At 35.3% G+C, this 23,551-nt stretch overlaps 1 protein-coding gene across 1 annotated transcript; it reads left to right on the top strand.

Moving 5' to 3' along the window:
* The first annotated feature begins 3,314 nt into the window (after positions 1-3,314).
* LOC136843412 (alanyl-tRNA editing protein Aarsd1) lies at positions 3,315-18,230 on the top strand. The gene is made up of 9 exons (XM_067111843.1): positions 3,315-3,461; positions 5,222-5,350; positions 5,896-6,095; positions 8,379-8,550; positions 9,433-9,629; positions 11,928-12,034; positions 14,184-14,341; positions 15,165-15,259; positions 17,804-18,230. Exons 1-9 carry the CDS (start codon positions 3,378-3,380, stop codon positions 17,931-17,933), a joined length of 1,272 nt encoding a protein of 423 aa, XP_066967944.1. The 5' UTR covers positions 3,315-3,377; the 3' UTR covers positions 17,934-18,230.
* The last annotated feature ends 5,321 nt before the right edge of the window (positions 18,231-23,551 follow it).

The following is a 23,551-nucleotide window of genomic DNA, read 5'->3' as shown; positions in this document are numbered from 1 at the left end:
TATGGACGGAGTCCCTTAATGTGAAGAGGAGAAAATAAGGAGTAAAGAGATGACCTGTTAGCCGTCGGCGGTTCTCATGTCTCTTTGGATGCTTGGCTCCTTTTCAGGCAGTTGCGTAACACTGTTCTCCATGTTTATTGACTTATCTATCTATCTATCTATCTGTATATATATATATTACATGTTGGCAAAACAACCTTACAAGAAACATGCTCTGCAATTGAAAACCCGGGTTCTATGCTAATGTTTGTTCATTTGTTGCTTCTGCTGCTGTGTAATTCTACTGAGAGTTAGTACAAGAAATACTGGTGCCTTTGAGAAGTTTCAGCAGAACTTGCCCGTTCTCAAAGGGATTTCTTGAACGTCCTTCACCATAATCCATTTCGTGCAACTTTATTCATATTTAGAGAAGCAAATATATTACGAAAAGATGAGAAGAAACAAGTTTTGTTGAGAGAGAGAGAGAGAGAGAGAGAGAGAGAGAGAGAGAGAGAGAGAGAGAGAGAGAGAGAGAGAGAGAGAGAGAGAGAGAAGTATATGATGAAAGGTTCACCAAGGTGGGGCGTTACTTTTCCTTCCTCTGATCTTCTCTCCCCAAAACCCATGTGCCACCCTTAACAGTTGATTAATTATAGGTGCATATTTTATTGCTTAGGTCAGCATAACTTCACTTCTTTCAGGATACTCTCATACATCTCTCTTCCCTCGTCCTGGGATTGAACACTAGCTGCTTCACTGTGAGCCGAGAGCACCGCTGTTACACTAGAGAGAGAGAGAGAGAGAGAGAGAGAGAGAGAGAGAGAGAGAGAGAGAGAGAGAGAGGAGGAGGAGGAGGAGGAGCAATGATCATAAAATGATGTTTGACTGTAATCAATCACAACCTTTCACAGTGGTACAATCACTCGGCAGTCATAAGATCCCCATGGCTAATATTTGCTTTGATAAAACCGGTTCTTGCTTTGATAAAACCGGTTCCAAGGTAAAGAGAGGCCTTGACCGGTTCTAGGCAACCAGCGGCAAAGTTCAGATATCTGAAAATTAGCCTTTATCCTCGATTGCTTCATCTTGTTTGATTTCACTCCTTCCGATTTCCTTATTTACTTTCTCACTACATTCACGCTTTTACTAGGATCCTTTTCTCTATCCTCTTATCTTCTAAATAAAGTAGTAGGAAAACTATTTGTGTATCTTAATAATGTAATTACATCATTAGGATACAATTATCCGAGGGCAAAATAAGTTAATTTTCGCGTTGTATTAATTATCAGAAAAATTTGAAAGCACTGATTTACGTTTACAGGTAGAAATCATCTCCTTATAGATAGATCTTAGTCGGATCTAACACATCTTTGAAACACGACTAATATAAGTCATGATATACAGCATACATACAATAACATTTTAAAAAAGGGAAAACATAACAATTAGCCATCCTCGTTTTCGTAGGAACTCAGTCCATAGTCCCCCATAACAGTTGAGTGGAGTGTTGGTATTTTCAGGTCTAAAAGCAGACCATTGCAACTTCAGCCAATCAGCGGTAGTCCTCTGTAAGAGAGATGAATATTAAAACTACAGAAATGTCATAAAAAAAACTCTGTAAAATTCGTCCAGTAAGATTCGTGATAAATTATTACTTCATATCATAAACTACTGTCCTATCAACAAGTGTAAGGCCCTTTCAAGAATCTATCATGCACTGAACTTGTCCTGATTTTACGGTAAAAAAAAAAAAAAATTGCTGTGAACTAAAACGCCACCTAACATGACTGAATGAATAATATGCCACAGATTAATTCATACCATATACATGAACATACAGCAATGAACGGCACAGGTAAACACGTATTTTATCTGTGATTTACAAAATTATGAGCGATGAACAAAAGACAGTTTTAATCAAACAGTCCATAATAGCGGGCCAAGCTTTATAATTACTTATTGTACAGTACTGTTAGTCTCATTTATGCGATATTTAAATCACTTCTGAACACTTAAGTCTACAGACTTAACATTTACATGAGGGCAATTTCTGCCTTGGATCACGTGTCGATGGAAAGACCGTTTCCATGTGTCAACTTAACATAGTGCCTAATAAATACACGAATTATATAACAATATTACGTGAAGAACAAAATTGTGTGTGTGTGTGTGTGTGAGAGAGAGAGAGAGAGAGAGAGAGAGAGAGAGAGAGAGAGAGAGAGAGAGAGAGAGTCGAGGGTAGTTACGGTAGCACTGATACCGCAGCTTCCTCTGAGAGACAGCACACTCTGTTATAATCAATTATGATTCTCCCTGAAGATCTTAGCAATTGGGTTGTTTGAAGCATAATTAAATGATGAATTGCGGTTAGTATTGGTAACTTGATGTTCTTAAGCTTCTCCTCAGAGAACTGATGCATTACTGAAAACGTAAACATGCATTTACGGATGCGTGTATAAGTTTTATCTCTCAATCTGCCATCTGTATTGAAAAGGAAAAATGTCACTGCCTTTGCCTAGGCATTCACCGAACAAAAGAACCACAGCCCCCTTAAAACGTTTTTCCATTGTACAAAATCTTTATTTAACCTACATTACTGAATGATACAAATGGGCCTTATAAGTATAATACAAAAGTATTTCCTTGTTTTGGCACATGTAAGGGCGACGAATCGCGCCTCCCTTCCTTGTGTTTGTCCTTTCAGATGTACATTAATCACGTCATGTATTTTACCTGTCTTTATTTCAGATTCTTTGTTTACCTCATCTTACGCATCATTGTACGGCCTTTCTGCCGATATGCATATCTACCTTTTATATGTCATGTAACAAATGTTGTACGTATTTTTATGCTTGCTAAAAAACACAAATCGTGCATGGACGCAGCGGGTGGCCTCGGGTCGCCCGCTACCTTTCCTTTCGCTTTTTGTCTTATAAACACCTGTCGAGAATAATAAAGGATTACGGGCTGCTCTAGGAGCAAGAGCCCGTGCTGGCACAAGGCCAGCTAAATCTGAAACAACAACATAATAAAGGATCAGTCTTTCACTTCTGACTTTTCTTGAAGCCTCACACACATAACAGATTCTGATGGCATGTTCGTAGAATATTTTTTAACCCTTTTGTGCAATGGTTACCAGTTTCAGCATAAAATATTAAATTAAAAAAGATAATATTGAACGCCTTGAGATTTAACATCCTTCTGTTTGCAGATCTGTCGAAAAGAGAAGCTGAAAATAGGAAGGAATTTATGCAAAATACGCGATATTATAGAGACAATAAACTTTAACTCAAGCAAAAGAGGAATAGAACAAGCAAGGGAGCCGTTTCAAAGGAACTTCATCTACTACTATATTATTACTACTACTGTTTGTTTACATAGTCATATGTTCTCGGTTAATGGTTCCGTTGTTACCGTTTATAGGACCTATTATTTTAAGAAGTATGGTTTTTCAGTGTCAAAGAGACAGCTATCAGAAAAAGGTGAGTAAAAATTATTAGACTATGATCCAAAACAATACAGAACGCAAAAAAACCTTCTAAGATAAGATAATAATTGACTTTTAGCCTACACATTGTTAACCTGTCAGCTGGACTGGCAGTCATGTGAATTGCATTACAATGGTTAAATAACTGCCGGACTGGCTGTCCTGTGAATTACATTATGCGCACAATGGAAAAATGTCAGTTGGACTGGCAGTCATAGACCTACCTCAGTGCCCTAGGACAAGCAAAGCAGGTGCGTGGTATGCGGTCTGGTTTCAGTTCAAGCACAGCTGTTGTCTATGATGGTCTATATAATTACTATTTTTCTGTAGATTTGTTTGGCATATTCAGGTCATTTGCACCATTAGCCAGGGCTAATTCATTTAGTATTTCCGTTCCTTTGATAGGCCTATCAAGCTTCATTTGCTCCATGAGTAAATCTTATTAAAACCTATCTCCTTTTGTTTGCAGTAGAATTACAGATGAAATTTGTTTGTCAAGCCTAACACTGCTAGGACCACCAACACACTGAGGTGTGATAGGCTTAGTTGGGTGTAAGGTTAATGTACAGTATGGACACCTGCGTGTATATTTTGTAAGAAACTAGCCATTTATTTGATAAATGAAGGGTGTGAAAATAAGGTATGAAAGGAGAGAAAATTAATTCTTGATTTTCTATAAGCCCATTACTTCTAAGGAGTTGTAACTAACACTGTGGTTATGAAAACTAATCTGTAAAAGGAAATACCAATAACCAAAAATGAATTGATATACCATTCTAGAAATTTCCAGGCGCAGAAGTAGGCAATGAGTTAATTAACTTGAGTTTTCAGAAGAAAATTCATTCTGTAATAGATAAAATTTATGGCAGTAGGTAATCAAACAAATATAAATGTAAAATTTTACTCACAGGGTGTAGTTGATCAATTTATTGAAGTACAGGTAAGGAGTGTAAAAAATACAAATTCGAAATATAAAAGCCGTAATAACCCCTCTCCAAATAACAGAAAGCCAGTATTACTTAGAATTTGGCAAGCTGTCCACTTGCAGAACTATCAGACTGCCAGTAAGAGCAATAACGTGTTATCATTCTGACTCAGAAATGAAGTAAATTGAAATCACTTGTCACTTAAGCAAAGTCAGTTAAGTTAAACACTAATGAAATTGGAAAGAACTGCAAAATTATTGAATTCTTGATATGTAAAAATAACAAGTAGCTAAGTGCTGGAAACACTGGGATAAAGTTAACTGTCCCAGACACAAAGATTGACAGTAGTATTTGCTATGGGAGATGTTTGGTGCTACTTAGGCATTTATAATGGTACAGCTGACTGCTGTTTCCATTTTCTTTTCAGAGAGGATAAAGTGTGTAGGGCTATTTCTTTGTAAGAAATGGGGTTAATTTTATGTACTGTAATGGATTTGTAATGAACAAACTCTATTTAATGACAAGGGGGTTGTATTTCTGGGAACTTCAGCCTTTAGAATAAAAAAAGGACAAGTGATTTGACTGTAGGGAACAACGCATATTTAGAAAATGAATGATTTTGTGTAAACAGTACCTTATTGATAAGCCATTATGAAAACAAAGGTAGGTAGGTAGGACAAAATTATCCATTATTGTACTAGAGAAAACTCAGATACTGTATATGTCAATGAAACCAAATCATGACTGTCATAATTATGTAATTTGATAAAGCAAGTTTATTTCAGTGCTATAGTTATTATCAGTGAATTAATGTTTTCCAATTTTCCAGTATGAAACTACTGTGACAAGCTGTAAGCCTTCAAAACAAGAATTTGTCCTTGAAGGAAAGAAAAAAAAAGTTGACTGTTATGAAGTGATTTTTGCAGACACAATTCTGTTTCCGGAGGGTGGTGGCCAGGTAAAATAAATGTTTCACTGTTCCCAATTAATTCTCTTGTTTCCCATGTGTATACTATAATAAGTGGTATCCTCTCTGTTGTGGTTGCCATTGGACTTGAGTCCAGAAATTTATCTATTATATGAGCAAAGATAACATGTATATTTGTCAGTAAGCAGATGTTAACTAAGGAACATAATTTTGATTCCAAACTTATGTGTTCATCTGTATTCATATGCTAGAATCTGAGACCAAACTAATAGTATTTGTTTGCTGAAATGCACTTATAAAAAAATGTTTTCTTTCTTATAAAGGAGTGAATCTAGAACTTATTTCGCACATGCTTTATGCACTTTCCATTTTACCATACCTGTCACTTCTAATAGGTTATACCTGTATTGTTTGCTGCTTTATTCTTCTCCTTTCTTTTATCCTTTAGATCTTAGCTCAGTATAGCTTGTCTGAGCTGTTTATTCCCACATAAAAATGAGAACATTGACTTGTGATTTTCATTATGTAATGTCAGTACAGTATCCCCTATGATTAATCTACAATTCTATTTGTAGCCTGATGACCGAGGGACTGTTGAGGATATTCCAGTGCTGCGCATTATACGCCAAGGTGGTGAAGCTGTTCATGATTTGGAATCACCTCTAGAGGTTGGAATTAAGGTTATTCAAAAAGTTGACTGGAAGCGGAGACATGATCACATGCAACAGCACTCGGCTCAGCACCTCATATCTGGTGATTCATTTTTTCATCAATAGTTTTCTATTTGACTTTTGTTCTTTGATCACATCCAGACACTATTCCTGTAATAGTATGAACTGAACTTATGTAATGATGACTTTTCAGAAATTCACATATATGGTACAGTATATGAATAGATTGAGAAACAGTATTGCAAAAATAATTAATTTTTCATAAATTACTGTGCTTGAATAAAAGCAGTGTGTCCTATAAAACTTTTTAATGCAGAAACCATGGAAGTAGTGAATTTTCATTTAACACATTCATTTTGTAATTTTTTTTTTTTTAGATGACAACATTTTTAGAGCCAGTGATTTAATATTTTACAAGTACAATTCTGTGGATTCTGAGCTTTGTCTCTGCTTCTGTTATGATCCCTCTCCTCTCTATTAGAAGGATCTTCACTTGACTCTGTGAGTTGTGGAAATTTGGGTGAATTAGACAGGTTAAACCCCAGGATTTCTGCTTGTCTCAGAGAAGCCAAGTCAGCCTTGAAGTACCTGGGGATTCCCCTATGTCAGCATATCTTCAGCTGTGCAGAAAGAAGAGACAATTTCCCCTGCTCTGTGTAGATTTCTTCTCTCCTTCAGTAACCATCTGGTTCTCTCATGTTCAGATTCATCTTAGGAAGCCCTCGCCTGTTCATCATGGGAACAAGTTGTTTTTCTCTACCAGCATGAGTACAATGGAATTGTTTAAAATTGCCATTTCTGTTTGATTGTCATGTTGTTGTGGAAGCTGATGACAACACTCTTGAACTCATAGCATCCAGTTCAGAGGTCAAAGGTTGTGAAATCATGGTCATATTTACGTCTCTATCCTTTAAAAGGAACATGGAAATTTCTTGTCACCACTTTTGCTTCATGGAGGTCCCTAAACACTTAAAGTTTTTTATTGCAGGGCTTGGCTCATAAATCCTTCAACTTACGTGACTTACAAGAAGATGTTAATGGAGAGCTGAATGAAATTGAAGCCTTACATGTCTCGCTCGTAAGCTCAGGTCATAGCACACTTGACCCCCACAGGCACTTGAAAACTATTGTGGATCCTTTTCAATACTGGACATGAAGCTATGTTACTGTTTGCCTGGGGCAGCAGTGCATCCACATTGTGGAATTTCACTACAATGACTCTGTGTAATAACAATATTATCAAATAATAAAACCAGGATTGCTAAAATTACATCATATGTGCAGGGCAGTAAATAGGCTTTAATAATCAGAACAAGGAATAAGTAATGCAATGATTATCCTTAATGATTGCGTCAAGAACAAAATAAATTTCCAAATACAAGAAGAACTAGGTACAGACCAAATTCAGATAAACTAGCAAAGAGGTTAAGAAAGTTAAGTTGCTAGAATCTTAAATTTCACAAAGCAGATTTATAAAACTAACCCTAATTAACTAGAGCCAATGTAAGTTTGTTCAGAGGAGAAAAGGCTACTTACAGTTGCTTGGGGAAGAAGAAGGAAGACAGAACTATCAAACTGTCCACATTCAAATAATTAGAAAATGGGTCTATTCTTATGTAGTCTTGAAATTGCACTGATGCACAAACAGGTTATTGTAAAGTAATGGGTTTGCACTAAAAGAAAGTGTACAAGTGACACCTCATCAAGGATAATCAGCCGAGTTCCTGTTGATTCTTAGCACTCTCACAACACCAAGTTCTGTGGGTTACATGCATCCATCATGTCACCACATTTAAACATTTTTAGAGGGTGTGGAAAAAAGTATAGGGCCAAGACTATAGAGGGTCTTCAGTTAGGTTATGGTGTTACTGTCATAATTGTTAATAATTTTGAGCTCTTTGTCAGAAGTGAACTCAGCATCTCGTATTATGTCTTTATTATGTAATTTTATGCATCACCCATTAAATGAAGTAATCTTGGGATCAAACTTTCACAATTGAGGCATCTATTTTATTATCAGAATCAGGCTAGCACTTCTAAGTAGACATGGACAACTCAGTCAGGTACCAAATTTTACATTTCTAGCCAAATAGGTTTGTGTGTCAAGCCATTGATCAGTATTTGTGGAAAATAGGACAGGTCTTCCAGGAAGTTCAAAGGAATTACCTTGTGCTACTCAAGATTATTTTGTCTATGATGAGACTAATTCTGCATAAGTAAAACAGGTTTGTTTATGGAATATAAAATTTAATATTTATATATTGATTAATTTAGTATGTTTTGAGTATTATTTACTAATGAGCTTTCACTAACTCAAGATTAGTCTATGATAGCTGAAGACATGTTTTGGAATATAAAATTTAATATTTATATATTGATTAATTTAGCTGTTTTGGTATCTTGGCTTTCACTAACACGGTATCTTACATTGAGTTTAATACTCCCACTTTTACTTCGGAGGAAGTTTTAACCCTTGAAGATTCGATCAATATGAAACTTCGCAATGCAGTACCTGTGACAGTTATGGAGTATGATGCTTCTGACCCAAAATTAAAAGAGGTTTGTATTCATAAATAAGGTATTTTTACATTTTTCCAAGAACCAATTTGCTGCAAAGTTGGTGTTCTTTATTGATACAGTTGTAGGATATTTTACACACTTTATATTTTATTTTAGGTACTGAAATATTTTAAGTGATTTGAGGTAGACTGTGTATCAATACAGCTAAAGTTAGTGGTAACTCCATTAGTCAAAGTCAGAGAAAGATGCAGAAAATCTTGGTAGGCGTATAAGCTAATTTAAATCCTTCCATAAGCAGAGGGAACAAACCCTACTAGTGAATTTGCCTGAAGATTTGGATCTTTCCCAAGGCCAGAATATAATGTTACATTTTTTACTCTGAGGTGCTTGTGACTGCTCGATGAAAGGGGATAAGTGTATTGTACTGATTACCCTACCCAAGTCGTAAAGGAAAGGGCACAAACCATGATCTCATAAACAAGGTACCAGTCCAAACTACATAACCCCTTGCTAGCCTCTGAGCTTCCATTTTGTTTTAAAATTTACACAGCAGTTGGCCTCTCCTGTACCATAGTTGCAAAAATTTATTGTCCACAAGAGGCCTACCTTTATAAATAGCTATTGATGCTCTTTAAATTTTTTTTGTAAAAACAGTATACATAATTTTTTTAAAATTACAAACTCATCAGTTTACACAGATGGCCCTCCTACCAGCCCCACTAATCTTATGGTTGGTCTAAACAATATAGTGGAATGATGAGTGATCGATAATGGCATGTCTTCTTCATTTTACAGTGTGTCTCTTATTGCTGAATGACCAAATAGTCTCAGTTTAGATCTAAACTGAATTTATAAAAAAATACACAGTATATATGTATATATTTAGGCAAATTTTACATCTCAGAAATAATCTCTCAACAGTCTCATACGAGAGGCCTACCAGAAGATCTTGTTGGACCAGTAAGAGTGGTAACCATTGATGGCATTGATTCTAATATGTGCTGTGGAACACACGTCCATAATCTAGCAGATATTCAAGCAATCAAACTTTTGTACACAGAAAAAGGAAAATCCAACAAAATACTACTGTATTTTGTTGCTGGCAACAGAGTCCTAAGGTATTTAACTTGTAAATTCTCACTATTGTAGTTTTGAAGAAGTAGGGCTGAGTTATGTCTTTTGAAATACAACATTGAGTTTTTATAACATAAAACTAGTTTTTACAACAAAAAACCAGTTTATACATACAAATACATCAGTCACATATGTGCCCATATTTGTGGTCTAGAATGTCCCCAGACTCTGTATTTTTGCCCTAAAGGTGGAAATAGAATGCTAGTCTGCTGACGGATGTGCTACCTGAACCTTCAAGTATCCATGAATCAACCATCTCTTTTTGTGTGGTATGGACATAAAGCTGCAAGATTTATGGGGCTTAGACTTCACTATATTATATGAGTTTTTGTTTAAAAAGAAATTGGTTTGTTTCATCACAACCCATTACAGTAGTCATAATACTACCTTTCCAAGCTGCAATTTTGGTTGAAAGCCAAGTAACTGAATGCCCAAGAATATTAGCTTATAACCTGCAGGATCTAGAGAGCACTTGGAATTAAATGAACTGGGAACCAAGGCTCTCATAACTTACTGGGTGAACCCAGAGTGTAAATCAAGGCAATTGTAGCTGGTAAGTCTAAGTTTACCATAGACAAACACCATTCTTATGAGATGTTGGAGATTATCACTACAAACATCTACATTTGTGGGTTTATTATGAAATTGGAGTTATAAAAAAGTTGAAGGTGGAGAACCCCCCACTTCTTCCCCTAAAGGTATTACTTTGCTTGCTGCAACCACCAGTCACAAAGAATACAGTCAACCATTTTTGAGAGGTGCTTAGATGATAACTTGTGCCAAAATCTGTCATAGAGGAATTGTGGAAGGAAACTATACAAAATCATAGTTCAATGTAGTACACAGGTTTTATTCCTTCTCTGTACCTCAGATATTGCTGCAACTCTTTTAGTGATACTCAGTGCTTTCCAGAATTTCCACCATACTTAAAAATAGAAATAAATCGTATTTGTGTAAACCGATAAAATATACTCTTGCATTGCCTTTGACACATAATTTCCCACTTGCTTTACATATCCATTAATATAATACCGAAGAATTGTTCTTATTATTAGAGGCACAACTCACCTAGAGATAATGGCACATGCTTCACCCGTGCTTAATCATACTCCTGTTATTACTAGCAATTGTGATTCATCCGGAAACAGTGGTACTTACCTTCAAGACTTAACTCATACACTTTTCACAGCTCACAAAGACAATTTAGCTCAATGCATTGGTTATCAGAGAGGCTATTTCTTCTGCTGAGAGATGCTTACTGGTATCTGAAGATTCAACACCTACTTCATCCTTGTGACTAGGGAGGGCTGCTAGTATTCAGCCACAGTAAATTGTTATTCCAGGCATACATGCTTCGTGTAATCTCAGCAGTTTTACCAACTTTCCAGTTAGAATCGGTGGCAGTTCAGTAAGTTCTTTCTTCTGATCAAACATAATATTCACATGCCACAAGACATCAGTTTGAAAGATGGCGAGTTTACTGTCACTGAGGGTTCTGAATTCAAGGGGAATATTGAAGATATGCAGTTGAAGTTATAAAGGGGAGAATTTACCAATTTTTTGGCAGTACACAGCTTTACACATTAAAGTGTTAGGCTTGAGTTGCAAGACTAAGCTAAGAACTCATTCTGGCCTCCTTGAATTTTTTTCTTGCTTAACAAGAACAAAAGCCAAAGTGAGGCAACCTAAAATGAGAAAGAAAAGAAATAAGTTTGAACCAAATTAAAAATTAATGAAAAGTTTACAGCAACTGCAAGTTAATCATGCACTGAAATGCCTTTTTTGTAACTCCCCTTTGTTCTAGGTAAAATATAAATGTTTATCTGGTGTGGGGAAATTTATGTCTATATTCATACACATTGTGATGGAGAGATGAAGTTCTCTGAGGCTTATCTGATTTGTTATTTACATCAGACTGGTATACTCTGATTAAGAATCTAGTATGCAAAAGAGTATATATGTACAGATTGAGTCACTGTGAGGAAGATGATTGATGGATGTCTGAAAAACAGTGCTTGCATTGTTAAGCTACCATTCATCATCTGTCCACTAGATAAAAGGATGTGTGGGACTTTTGAGACTATGAATGTGGGCACATAGAGGTTGAATTGTTTTTGTATAAAACAAACAGTGCTGTCAAATAAAATTACTAAACCTCTCTTCACTAAATTATATAACAGCAGATATGTATGTTTACAACATAAATTTTCAAGTCAAAATTATTTATTATGTAATTAATTTTTGTTGTTTCTTTTATTACATGTGCTTTTTGCACATTTTAGGTACCTAGGAGAATGCGTTTCAAGAGAACGGGCACTAAATGTTGTACTCCATACTTGTCCATCAGATCATGGTAACAAAATTGAGAAACTACAGAAGGATTTGAAAAGTAAGTGGAAATTTGGTGGGTGATATATGAAAGTAGATATTTAAACTCTGGTATGTGGTGCTATTTTCCTCATTTCAAAATCACTCTGGGTAGTGTACTGAGGAAATAAATCAGTACTGATGTATTAATATTGTACTTAAAATTTGGTAAATAAAAAAAGCTCACAACTTAGATTGGGGATACATGTAAAGATGGCTCTGTTTGTTATCAGAACTCCCTTATGAATTCAGATTGGGGATACATGTAAAGATGGCTCTGTTTGTTATCAGAACTCCCTTATGAATTCCTTATGTTTAGTGTGGAAGTGTATGGTACCCATAATGTGACAGCACAGTATATTATGTAGTGCAAATTTTTTAAGAGAAAACTGCACATGAATTTTGCATTGTTGCAAATGTTATGCTGATTACCTAAAAATTGCAGATACTTCAGTACATGTGCATATTGCACATCTTTTTTGTAATAGTACTGTATATTGCACAATATGTAAAACACATGTTCAGTGTTGGTACTCTGTACCATATCTTCTTCAGCCCCACTGCTATCCTATATTAGGGTTTGGTTGCTCTGATAAATCTTCTCCAACTATTCATATTGAAAGCATCTTCCTCCACTAAATCCTTCTTCTCCAGATCAGCCTTCATGTTATCCTCCTTGACCCTCTACCCCCACCATCCTGTGATTACACTTATCCTTACCACTTGCCCACACCATCTCATTTTGTACTCTTATATCAGCAACCTTTATCACTCTGGCATTTCGGATATCTGCATTTTCCAGTCTTTCGTACAGCAAGATTGCCGAAATCCACCCCATCATCCTCACTTCTCTTTTCTCCAGCCTCAGTTCCTCCATCCTTCTTATTGTCCGTGTTTCTAAACTGTACATCATCACTGGTCAGATTACAGTGCAATAGGTCTTGATTTTCAGTGTATTTGGCAGTTTTGTCACAATACCCCTGCCACCTCTCTCTATTTCACCCAAGCTGTTTTTGCTTTACTTTCAACTTCAGCTTCACAGCCTCCCTCATGTCTTTATGTAGACCCCAAGTATTTAAAATTCTCTACCCGTTTTAAATCTAGGGCTCTTATATTTTGAACAAAGAAACTGTCCTTTGCCTGGTTGCTTGATACCACAACCTCAGTTTTACTTACGTTTACCTTCATACCACCTCATTAAAGAGATTCTTGCCACTCTGTGCAGTTCTTCAGTCTCTTGCCATCATCACCAGATCATCTGCGTATAACTATTCCCATAGATTTCCATTCCTAACCTCTTCACTCAGTATATCCATACCCAGTATAACAGAAATTGGTTAAGTCCGATCCTTGTAAACCAACCCGAACTTCAAACATTTCTGCCATGCTGCTGGCTGTAAATACTGCTGTATTTGATTACCTCCAGCCTCTTTTCCTGTATCTGTCTCATTATAAAGACATCATCAGCTTTACCTCCCACAAATGCTGTTTACCGGTATTCTTTCCAAAACCTTCAAGAAATATCTTCTTTTTGTTCTGGTACATTTTTCTTCTGACTTTCTTTCCAGTCTTTACTTTGTAATAGTTTTATGTTACATAAATACAGAACAATTGGCAAATAATTGAAAGTTGCAAATAAAATCTTCACTATCCATATCAATATCTGCAGATCTTGAAAACTGTGAGCAGATGACTCTGTAAGTCATATTAAGTGGTATGTTGAGTAAAAGGCAGGCATTTATAGTATTCCAAAATTAAAATCTATTCTTTTATCATGAACTTTAGTAAGAAAGTTATTGTTAATAATTGTAACATCATTATCAAGAAGGATCTTGTTTTTAAGTATCAATATTAGTATTGAAAACGTCAAGTACTGTAGGATATTCAGAATTAACAAAATGTCATATTTCAATCACCATTACATAAATTGTTTATATGCAGCATGGAGGTTTTTTTAAAGAATTTGATAGTCATATAGAATTTATACAAAATTTTAAAAGTAAAAAGCTAAAATTGATGTCCATCATAAATGGACAACATAAACAATGTAAATTGGATTAATCCATCCAGACCCAAAAAATACAAAAAATAAAAGCATTTTGATTTGAATTTAACAGACCTAGAATACAGAAATCATACAAAAAAAGAGCTAATTCGTGTTGTTTTGACAGGTAGCTTAAAATCACTGAAGGACGCATTTAAGGACCTTGCAGTTTTTGAAGGTCAGAAATTCTTATCTCAAAATCCCCGACCAAAAGTATATTTTCATCACCGAAGAGATGGCGATATGGATTATCTTAGTGGTATCATTAATGAAATTAATGATGAGGTAAGCTCTGGTGACTATTAATGATGATGATGGTATTGAGGGTTAAACTTAATTTCTTGTAAAAGTCTTAGTATTTCATATACTCTAGCTATGTTTGTGGCAGTAATTCATATATAATGTATTTTTATGAGTGCTGTCTACTGGAACTGTTTTCCAGTTTTTTTACGATATAGCTTGTCATTGAAAGAATATGCAGTTTAAAAGTTCTTAATTCTCAAGTAAAAACTATACAGTATATGGTGAGAGCCACCTATTCACTTGAAGTTATTCCGTATGGAACCACTGCTTGCTTTGGTGTTTGTTTTGGACTCGCTGTGCTTTTTGACTTGTGCATTTCATTAGTTACTTATGGTTTCTCCTCTTTTAGCTGACTTTGACTTTACCTTTTTTCAATTCTCATTCAAGAACAAATCCTTTGGGTAATACCTAAGGGAGTCGATCAATGTTTCAGATGGATTTTAAGGTATTGCTTTAAGAATGATAATCTGTATGCACAAATTATATCCCTTTCAAATAAAAATTATAAACACTAATATTATGATTGTGTATAGTATAACTGGTGAATTTAATCTTTCCCTTTGAATTCAGACTTATCCAAATAAAAATTTATTCATTTGAATTAAAGGAATTCATATTTTTCCCTCCTATTTTAGTGTAAAATGACCATGAGTTCCATGGGTGACTAAAGAGTACTGTATGTGTGTGGTGGTTCTGTTCATCGATTGATTATCGATTAAATGTGCATAAATTCTGTATTAAAATCGTAATTTTCAAATCATAAATACTTACCAAGTACATGTTGGTCATTTTCTTGTATTTACAGAGTGTATTGAAAATATTAACAGCAGGAGAAGATAAAGGTCCTGGAACTTTAGTTGTGCATGGACCTCAAGATTTAGTTAGCCAAGTTGGACCCAAGTAAGTTTGGTTGTATTTTTTGCAAGTTTTGATGATTTAGAATATTTTAAATTACAGTAGTTTGTCAAAAAGGTTAGGGGATGATTTTTCAAAGGAAGTTTCTTCCCCTTGACCTTAGTGCTGGGTCTGATCTCAATAGAATGACAACCCTTAGGGTAAAGAAGTTGGGATGTGTGTTCAGGATGTTCCCTAAGGTGGTATGCACAGGGAAGGAGTTATCTTTCAGTTGTAGCTCTGGAAATTGTGGACATGGGGAGAACCTTAATAAAACCTTTTTGTTTTAATGTTACCAGTCCAACTAAAACTTCTGCATCTGTTGACAAAACAGGCCTGAAAAAGGACAGTTTGCACTGAATCTGTCCCTTTGAGGAGTTCTTCAGTAACAACTCTGGAACTCTGTTCATTATCTCTACCCTAAGAAGTAAAGATGGAGAAGAACTGAAGTAGTGCCAGGGGTTTTTGAATTTGCAAACTACAAGAAATTATAAGTGGTAAAAGGGAAGCATTAACTCTAGATAAAAGACTTAGTGTAGTAGGAGCATTGTGTAAGGATAAACCAAAGATGCTTTGTTGTTGGCAGTATTATCACCAGAGGAAAGCATAAAGATTTAGCCATGATCATCTCATGCTGGTAATGGTGAATGTTTGCGACACAAAAGACTGAATATGGTAAGAGGAGTTGTAAGATCAAAGGATTTATTAAGGCACTCTAAAGAAAGGATTCAGAAATAATTAGAAAATCAAGGAGTGATGGAAGTGAAGCAGGTGAAAAAGTTAAGTATACCTTATTTTAACCAGACCACTGAGCTGGTCAACAGCTCTCCTAGGGCTGGCCTGAAGGATTAGATTTATTTTACGTGGCTAAGAACCAATTGGTTACCTAGCAACGGGACCTACAGCTTATTGTGGAATCCGAACCACATTAAAGCGAGAAATGAATTACTATCACCAGAAATAAATTCCTCTAAATCTTCATTGGCCGGTCGGAGAATTGAACGAAAGAAGAAACTAAATGAAGCAGTAACATATCTACTGACGTGTTTGCTAACCTACAGATTTTCAGCTTCTTTTTTGAGTCCTAACTTCATAACCTGTAAGAATGAAGGTTTAAAACATCCAGATGCTGGTGGAACTTCTTGGAGTGAGGCTGACACAGGAATGACCCTCACCTAGGAAGGGTTCTGTGGGCATCCTCTAAAAAGGTGAAAAGGTCTGAAAATCATCGTTGTTGAGGCCAGAGAGGAGAAACAAAAAGCATGGAAAATTTCTCTTGTCCCCAGGTTTTATGACAGAATTGACAGACTTTTAGACTGTCCCAACTGTGCATGGATGTGTCTGTCTTTTTAAGCTACCTGGTTTACCTGAGCTGAATAGCAACTCAGTGCCTTGCTGTTCAGGTGTGTTTTAAAAAGGTCTACCAGAGGAGTTACTCAGAATTACCACATCTTAAAGATTTTTTAATGTAATGAAAACTCATTAGGGAGACCTTAATTCTTCGTTCAAAGAGAATCTGCTATCACATGTACCTCCCAAGGACAAATCTGGAAGCAAGCTGGATATTGTGAATCTCTGCTTATAAAAAGGTCTGCAATGATATACGACATCGTCTTCCCTGTGATCCACCTTGGTTCTTCAGGTAAGCCACCTTTGTCAAATTACCTGACATTACCCTCATGAGTCTGCTGGACTTGAGGAGTAAAGGCTTACAACTCCAGAAGGACCACATTGATATAATTAACAATTTTACCATAACCTTGACTAAGCGATCCAACATCCTCAAGTGGATTGTTAAAATAACAGTACAGTATTATGGACCTTATAATGACTTATAATTAACAATTTTCCCATAAACAGTTGTGCTCTGTAAAGGCCCCATACACTATCGAGCATCGATCCAACATTTTCAAGTGTATGGGGATTGTTAAAATAACAGCTATCAAGACATTCCTGATATTTTGTCTGAGCCAAGTGATAATTTTTGCCGAGGAAGGCTCCATTATTTTTGTATGTTGAGTGAAATGAAGATTATCAATTCAAGAGAAGTGTTAAGTGACTTTATAGACCTATCAGTCTTTCCCGTGTTTGTGGAAAATTAAATCGGCAGATTACTATAACAAACACATAAAACAGTTTGCTCAAGACAAATTAATGAAAATTTGAAAGAATGTGACCTAATGCTGATCAGAATCATGTTTTAATTAATTTCCATCATTTAGTTAAAAGGTTTAAAACTGGAATTTTACGTTTTTTTTCTCTTGAACATCAATGACTTAAAAATCGTCTGTGTCTAGGTCTGAGGATGACATCTTCACTGTTAAGGCTCTTTAAGTGTGTGGCCTCAGTTCTTAAGATGCTTTCGGTAGTGTATGGGGGCCTTAAGGTAATTGAAGTAAAACTATTTTTAATAATTTCCAATTTGTTACAAGGTATAAAACTGGATATTGTAACATCTTTTGGACAGAAAAACCTAGTGCTTAAGTTAAGTAATCAGTTCTTAAGATGCGGTTGTAAAACTTTTTGTCTTGCCGTGATAAACATTTTCAGGTTATGTGAAATTCTTGAGGGTCGAGGAGGAGGTAAAACACGTTTCACAGGAAAAGTTAACAGGCTTGGAAAACGGAAAGATGCAGAGGAGTATGTGCTGAAGGTTCTGGATTGTGAAGTTGAAAATTGATATTTAAATCAATTTGGTCTGGAGAGGTCAGATTATTACATTATTTAATGTTATCTGCCTTTGGGTCAATTAAATTCTGCCAGTTTTGATTGACAGAATTCTCTTTTACATTCTAAAGGAAGTTATACTTTTATATCTTTGAAGTTTTTCAGTTCATTGTTCTGGTACATTCATATTTAACATACAGTGGTGAAATGCGTTAATGATGGAAGTGATTATCCAGTCAAGTTTTAAATTAATCGTAATTTTGGAAATGTAAACTGTTGATTGTGTTATGAAAGATGGCTAATAATTAGCTCAATTTGTTTTCTTTAACACCTATATTGGAGTTCACATATTTGCTGTGATGTATCTACCATTTATATTGGTATTTTTTTTACCTTTACATGAAAGAAAATTGTAATTGTAGTAACATTTGTATTGTCATATCCAGATGCGTGTTATTCCACATAATAATAATTTTTAAGCCAAATTCTTGATTCAAGACCGACTGGTAGTCCACAGGCACCCCTTAATTCTGTTGTTTTATCTTGCAACTGAAGGAATTGGTTCCACATACAGGGTGACTTAGCAGCCCTGGAAACTACCAGTCCCCATAGATTTTGCCTAGAGCTGGCCTTCATGTACAGTATTCATATACAGTATTTTGTTTATTAAAAAAAAGTAAAGATCTGAAGAGAGCTCTGCTTCTCTTTAACAGTATTTGAACTGATGTATGAATTGTCTTTTATCATTTAATCTGTACTTTGTATTATTTACAAGCTTATATCCTTCAAGATGTAGTCCACAGCTACAGAATGCAAATGAATGAAAGGGCAGGTAAGTTTTTATTGCCAGTTGGCATTGAGCCATTATATTGACTATGACCATATTTAATTTTCAGGTTAGCCCACATTATGTCTTTGTTGTTTCTGTATATCATCTTATGCAGTATATGGAGATGTGATAAAACTCTGTGTCATCAAGAAACAAATTTAGCAGCAGGTATGTTATTGGAAGAAGTGCTTGCCTTACCCGATCCAAGGCACATATGTGGAAGCTCCTTAGGCTACATGTCATGGTACTGGATTGTTGAGCACCTAAGGATTGTTCCAGTTGACTGCTACTAAGGGTAACAGAATAAGACAGCAAATGAATACAAAAAAAGCCATATTCATGCATATAGCAGCATTGTGAGTTTTGAAGGTATTGGACACCCTAACCATACAAGATCAAAGTTGTAAGTCAGTTTCTGATGCTTTAACAGCCTACTTTGCAGCAGAACCAAATGGTATAGAATTTAATAATGATAACAAACTAATAATGAGGATAAAATTAAACCCAGATAAAAGTTGTAAGTCAGTTTCTGATGCTTTAACAGCCTACTTTGCAGCATAACCAATTGGTATAAAAGTTAATAATGATATAATAATAATAATGAGGATAAAATTAGACCTTTTTCTTGATCATAATTCTTGATATATTGTTAAAGACACACTGAAATTCCTTAAGCTGTATGAGGACCGCTGTCCTGATCGTTAGAGAGAATGTACATAAATAAAAATTTCTAAGTCGACAGAATATAGAATGCAGACCTTTTGATTTATAGTTACATTCCCTCTGATGATGAGGACAGTAGTCCTTGTAAAGCTTAAAGAATTTCAGTGTATCTTTAGCAATATATCAAGGATTATCCTAATCTTAAAGAATGTGACTTTGTGCTCATCAATAATAATACATAATAATAATGATAATGTTACATTTTATAGTAGGAATAGTACCAACTTATATTTACAGATGACAAAATGGTTTCTAGAAGAACAGTTTTGATATAGACAAGTAAGATCAAGTGTCTACTACAAAACAGGTATGTGAGAAGTTTAAAAGTTTGCCATATATTCATATATAAACATAATATAATTCAGTTAACACTGAACTTTTGTTGTGAAGGTCATTAGTTCCTGCACATTTATATACAAAAGATTTCATTCTTTTTGAGAGTCATTCTACAATCCAGATCTTGAAGCATGTGAGGATATAATACATACTGTAATTCTAAGTCTCAGACCATGGCTGAGAAGCCAAAGTCACGAGGGGTCTTCATCCTTACATCTTATATTGGACTGTGATTAATTGAATCCCCAAAAGAAAGTTCTTTTATGTCATTCAATGAAAGGGATGAATGGGAGAGAAGTGTTGTATCTTGTCAACAACTTAGCTGTAGGCAGATTTAAGAGTGCAGAACTAAGAGAATTCCTACTATTAGGTATGTTTATTAGTACTATTAGATTTTGCTGAGCAGTGATGACATATAGGCCAGGAGGAGGTGGGACATGAGGTGTGAAATGTTACAATCAGTCCACACTCGCTAGTCCAAAAATAAATTTTATGTTTGTGAATGGGTATGTTCCAGTGAAAAGTAACCTGTTTGGCAAAATTCTCTCAGACTCTCGGTATGAAGGGTCTTTGGCTCACACCACTGTTTTGGGGAAAGATGAGTTTGAAAACAAGTTCCTGACAAGAATTTGGACCAGCAAACATTAATATTCATACCATTGAAGATCCAACACATTTTCATTAGATAATTTATGTAATAATTCATATAGTAACTGCTGAAATTGTAAAGAAAATTGAAAGTTTGAGAGAACCTCAGAAGATGAAATTACTGTGTATTAAACACCTTGCTTATAGTTTTGGTGAACATCAAATATTGTTTGAGACTAATTGAGAAAATCAGCCTCAGTGTGAGCACTTAGCTAGTGCAGGAATTTACAATGAACCCCTTAAAAAAGCAAGATATTATGATCACAAAATAAGAAATTTAGCTAAAGCAATAGAACAGTTCATATCACTTGCTGCATCTGCATATCATTCCCTTAGTAGACACTTCAAGTTGCTAGAAATTAAACTATGTAAGTTAAATGGAAATTTGGAACAATGGGGCCAGTTTTGGGATCCAGTTTCCTTATCGGTAGATAAGAAGGTTGAAGTACCAGTAGCTGCAAAATTTAACTTGTACAGTATAAAGATTACATTAAAAGAGCACTAGTGTGAACTTTTTGCTGGGTTTGCTGTTACCAATGAGAATAATGATCAGTCAAAGAAGTGGCAAATGAAACCTTATTAAGGTGATGATTGATTTAGACATAAGTTAACGGCTTAATCAAGATAGTCACCCAACCATGAACAGAGAGCTCATAGAGAGATTGATGGAGCCAAGTAGCTGATTAGAGAAATTTGTTGACTAATATTACCAAAGAAATGCAACTTTTTTCTCTCAGTTTACCAAAATTTGCAGTACTTTCTTTTATCTGTTCTTGTCACTGCTTTGAAAATATTTTGCCAGTCAAATCTGCAGTATTTCAATTAACCTTAAGTATGCAATGTTTGTCCGTTATCATTTACAACTCATATTTTGTTCATCATACCATAACATCACCATTTGCTACACATGAAATTTTAATACTTTGCCAATATTGTTATAATCCCACAGTACCTTGTTACATCTTCCAGTTGAAAGATTAGGATTTGTATTGGTTAGAGTAGTATTTCGTGCATATGCATTTCGGGTTATGCGAATTCTCAGATTCGCAAAATTTTCATTGGGACCTAACTAATTGCATCTATGATTTTTCCACAGAGCTGCAAAATTTGCAAAATCCTCAAAAAACCGTGCAGAAGTGTTTGTTTAATTTTTTAAGTACTTTATGTTTCCATGCTTTTAAATGTAAAATTGGTAGGAAAAATTTTTATTTTTATTTTTGTACATAAATATGATACAAAGTAATTACAGTTCCGTAGTTATCATACGTTTACAAGATGTGATAACCATTCTCAAAGTTACTGTACTTTTACAAGATGTGATACCCGTTCACAAAGTTTATTCCCTTTGAAACGCTAATGGTTACATAATTACTGTATATTAGAAAATACTGTAGTTGACAGAGTGAAGTGTCAATATATTACTGTACAGTATCATCAAATCTGTAGTGTTTTTCACAGAGCTTTCTTGTGTTAGATGTGCCTTTGTCACGGATCCCTCACGCGATCACAAGATCAGTGTTGTTGACTCATGCTGTTTTGTAAAATGAATTTGTTAGCGTACTAAAACATATCAGAGACATAACTAAGAGTTGTATTAGTGTCGCTCTGTGAAAATTACTTTGTTAACCTCCGAGAAAAGTGCTGGTGCAATCTGTAATACTGTTTAAAATACAGTACTGTAGTAAATTAACTATTATGACACCCCCAGAATGCAATGCCACTGCGTACTGTACATAGGGTTTGGAGGAAGACATAGGCTTCACGATGACATTAGTGAGTACCCATACTACTGTTACTGTTTTATTTTTATTAAATATTTTTAATGTGCATATGTATTTTTATTTCTCTCTCTCTCTTTCTCTCTCATAGTTAGCGTGCACACATATTTTTACAACTTATTATTTCTCTGTACGTCTTTACATAATTTTAAGGTAATTCTAAGTATTAGCTCCGCGCCTGTTTTTACCTTGGAAACTGGTTTTTTCTACACTTTTAGGGATTCTGATACTGGCAGTGCATTTGTTTGTTTTCAGCCAAATGGAATGTCCCTTCGCTGTGTTTAATACTGGCCTGGGGGGACGGTACCCATACGATAACAAGTTATTGCATTTCCCGGACGGGATATGAACCGTTCCAAACAGACGTACCCATGCTCTGTCTCGCGAAGATCGCGTATGGAAGCCCCTTGTTGGATGGGCTTCAGTTGTTAATTACAGGTTAATTACATTCGTGCAACAAAAACTGAAGGTAATCCATAATTAGCAACCAAAAAACTATAGAAAAAGTCAAGTTAGAAGGGAATCGCCACCTCGGAGCTACTACTTAGATCTACCAGTTTTAAATTGATTGAATGTACCTGTACCCCTTACATACATTACGTACATTTTCTCTATTTTATTGAATTGTACCTTTGTTATATGACTTCTGTGACATGTGAAGTTTACCTAGTTTACCTTCCAGACAATGACGCAAAGAAAACGTCTTTTACCTTACTGTGAGTGCAAAAGAAAATGGCAGCCAGTGAATTAGTATACAGTTGGGGTAACAGTAGTATACTGTACTGCAAATGCGCTAGTGAACTCTATTTTTATGTCAACCATTTATTTCTTTTTTTAAGGGTAATGTATTAAGCTAACTTTTAAATGAAATTAAAGTGCTTTGGGAGCATGATTTGGGGCTTATTTAGTGTTTAAACTGTAGAAATAAGCATTTATTAGCATTTTTAGTGACTTGTCTCAAACTTACGTGAATCCTCCTCTTCTGCGACACAATCTGAAACCTAACCTCGCAGATGTTCGAGGTATTACTGTACATCTGGGAAAATTAATACATCTACTACAGTAACTGTCTGCCAGATAATGGATATATTAAGCATCACCTCAGCAATTAATCCTTTCCTATTCAGTCACCCTACTGAAATATAAATTTTAAGTTCTGTACATGTTCTGTGACCATGACCTTGTTTCTATTTTGGGACTGAGTTTTGCAATCCTGATTTAGACCTACTGTATACCAAATTCAGCCAATGAATTAATTCACTGAGGACTAAGGTAGCATAAACTTAGCCAAAAAATACTCTAAAGTTCCTACTTGAA

This window comes from Macrobrachium rosenbergii, chromosome 11, assembly GCF_040412425.1.
Source record: "Macrobrachium rosenbergii isolate ZJJX-2024 chromosome 11, ASM4041242v1, whole genome shotgun sequence".
Taxonomy (NCBI): domain Eukaryota; kingdom Metazoa; phylum Arthropoda; class Malacostraca; order Decapoda; family Palaemonidae; genus Macrobrachium; species Macrobrachium rosenbergii.
This window is presented reverse-complemented; position numbering and strand designations above follow the sequence as displayed.

Bases quoted from the DNA above. Each gene is read 5' to 3' on its own strand.
- LOC136843412 (XM_067111843.1), top strand. From the start codon at position 3,378: ATGGTTCCGTTGTTACCGTTTATAGGACCTATTATTTTAAGAAGTATG. The intron at 6,096-8,378 runs GTTTTCTATTTG...TGATTAATTTAG, and splicing joins GATTCATTTTTTCATCAATA to CTGTTTTGGTATCTTGGCTT. The intron at 15,260-17,803 runs GTAAGTTTGGTT...AAACATTTTCAG, and splicing joins GTTAGCCAAGTTGGACCCAA to GTTATGTGAAATTCTTGAGG.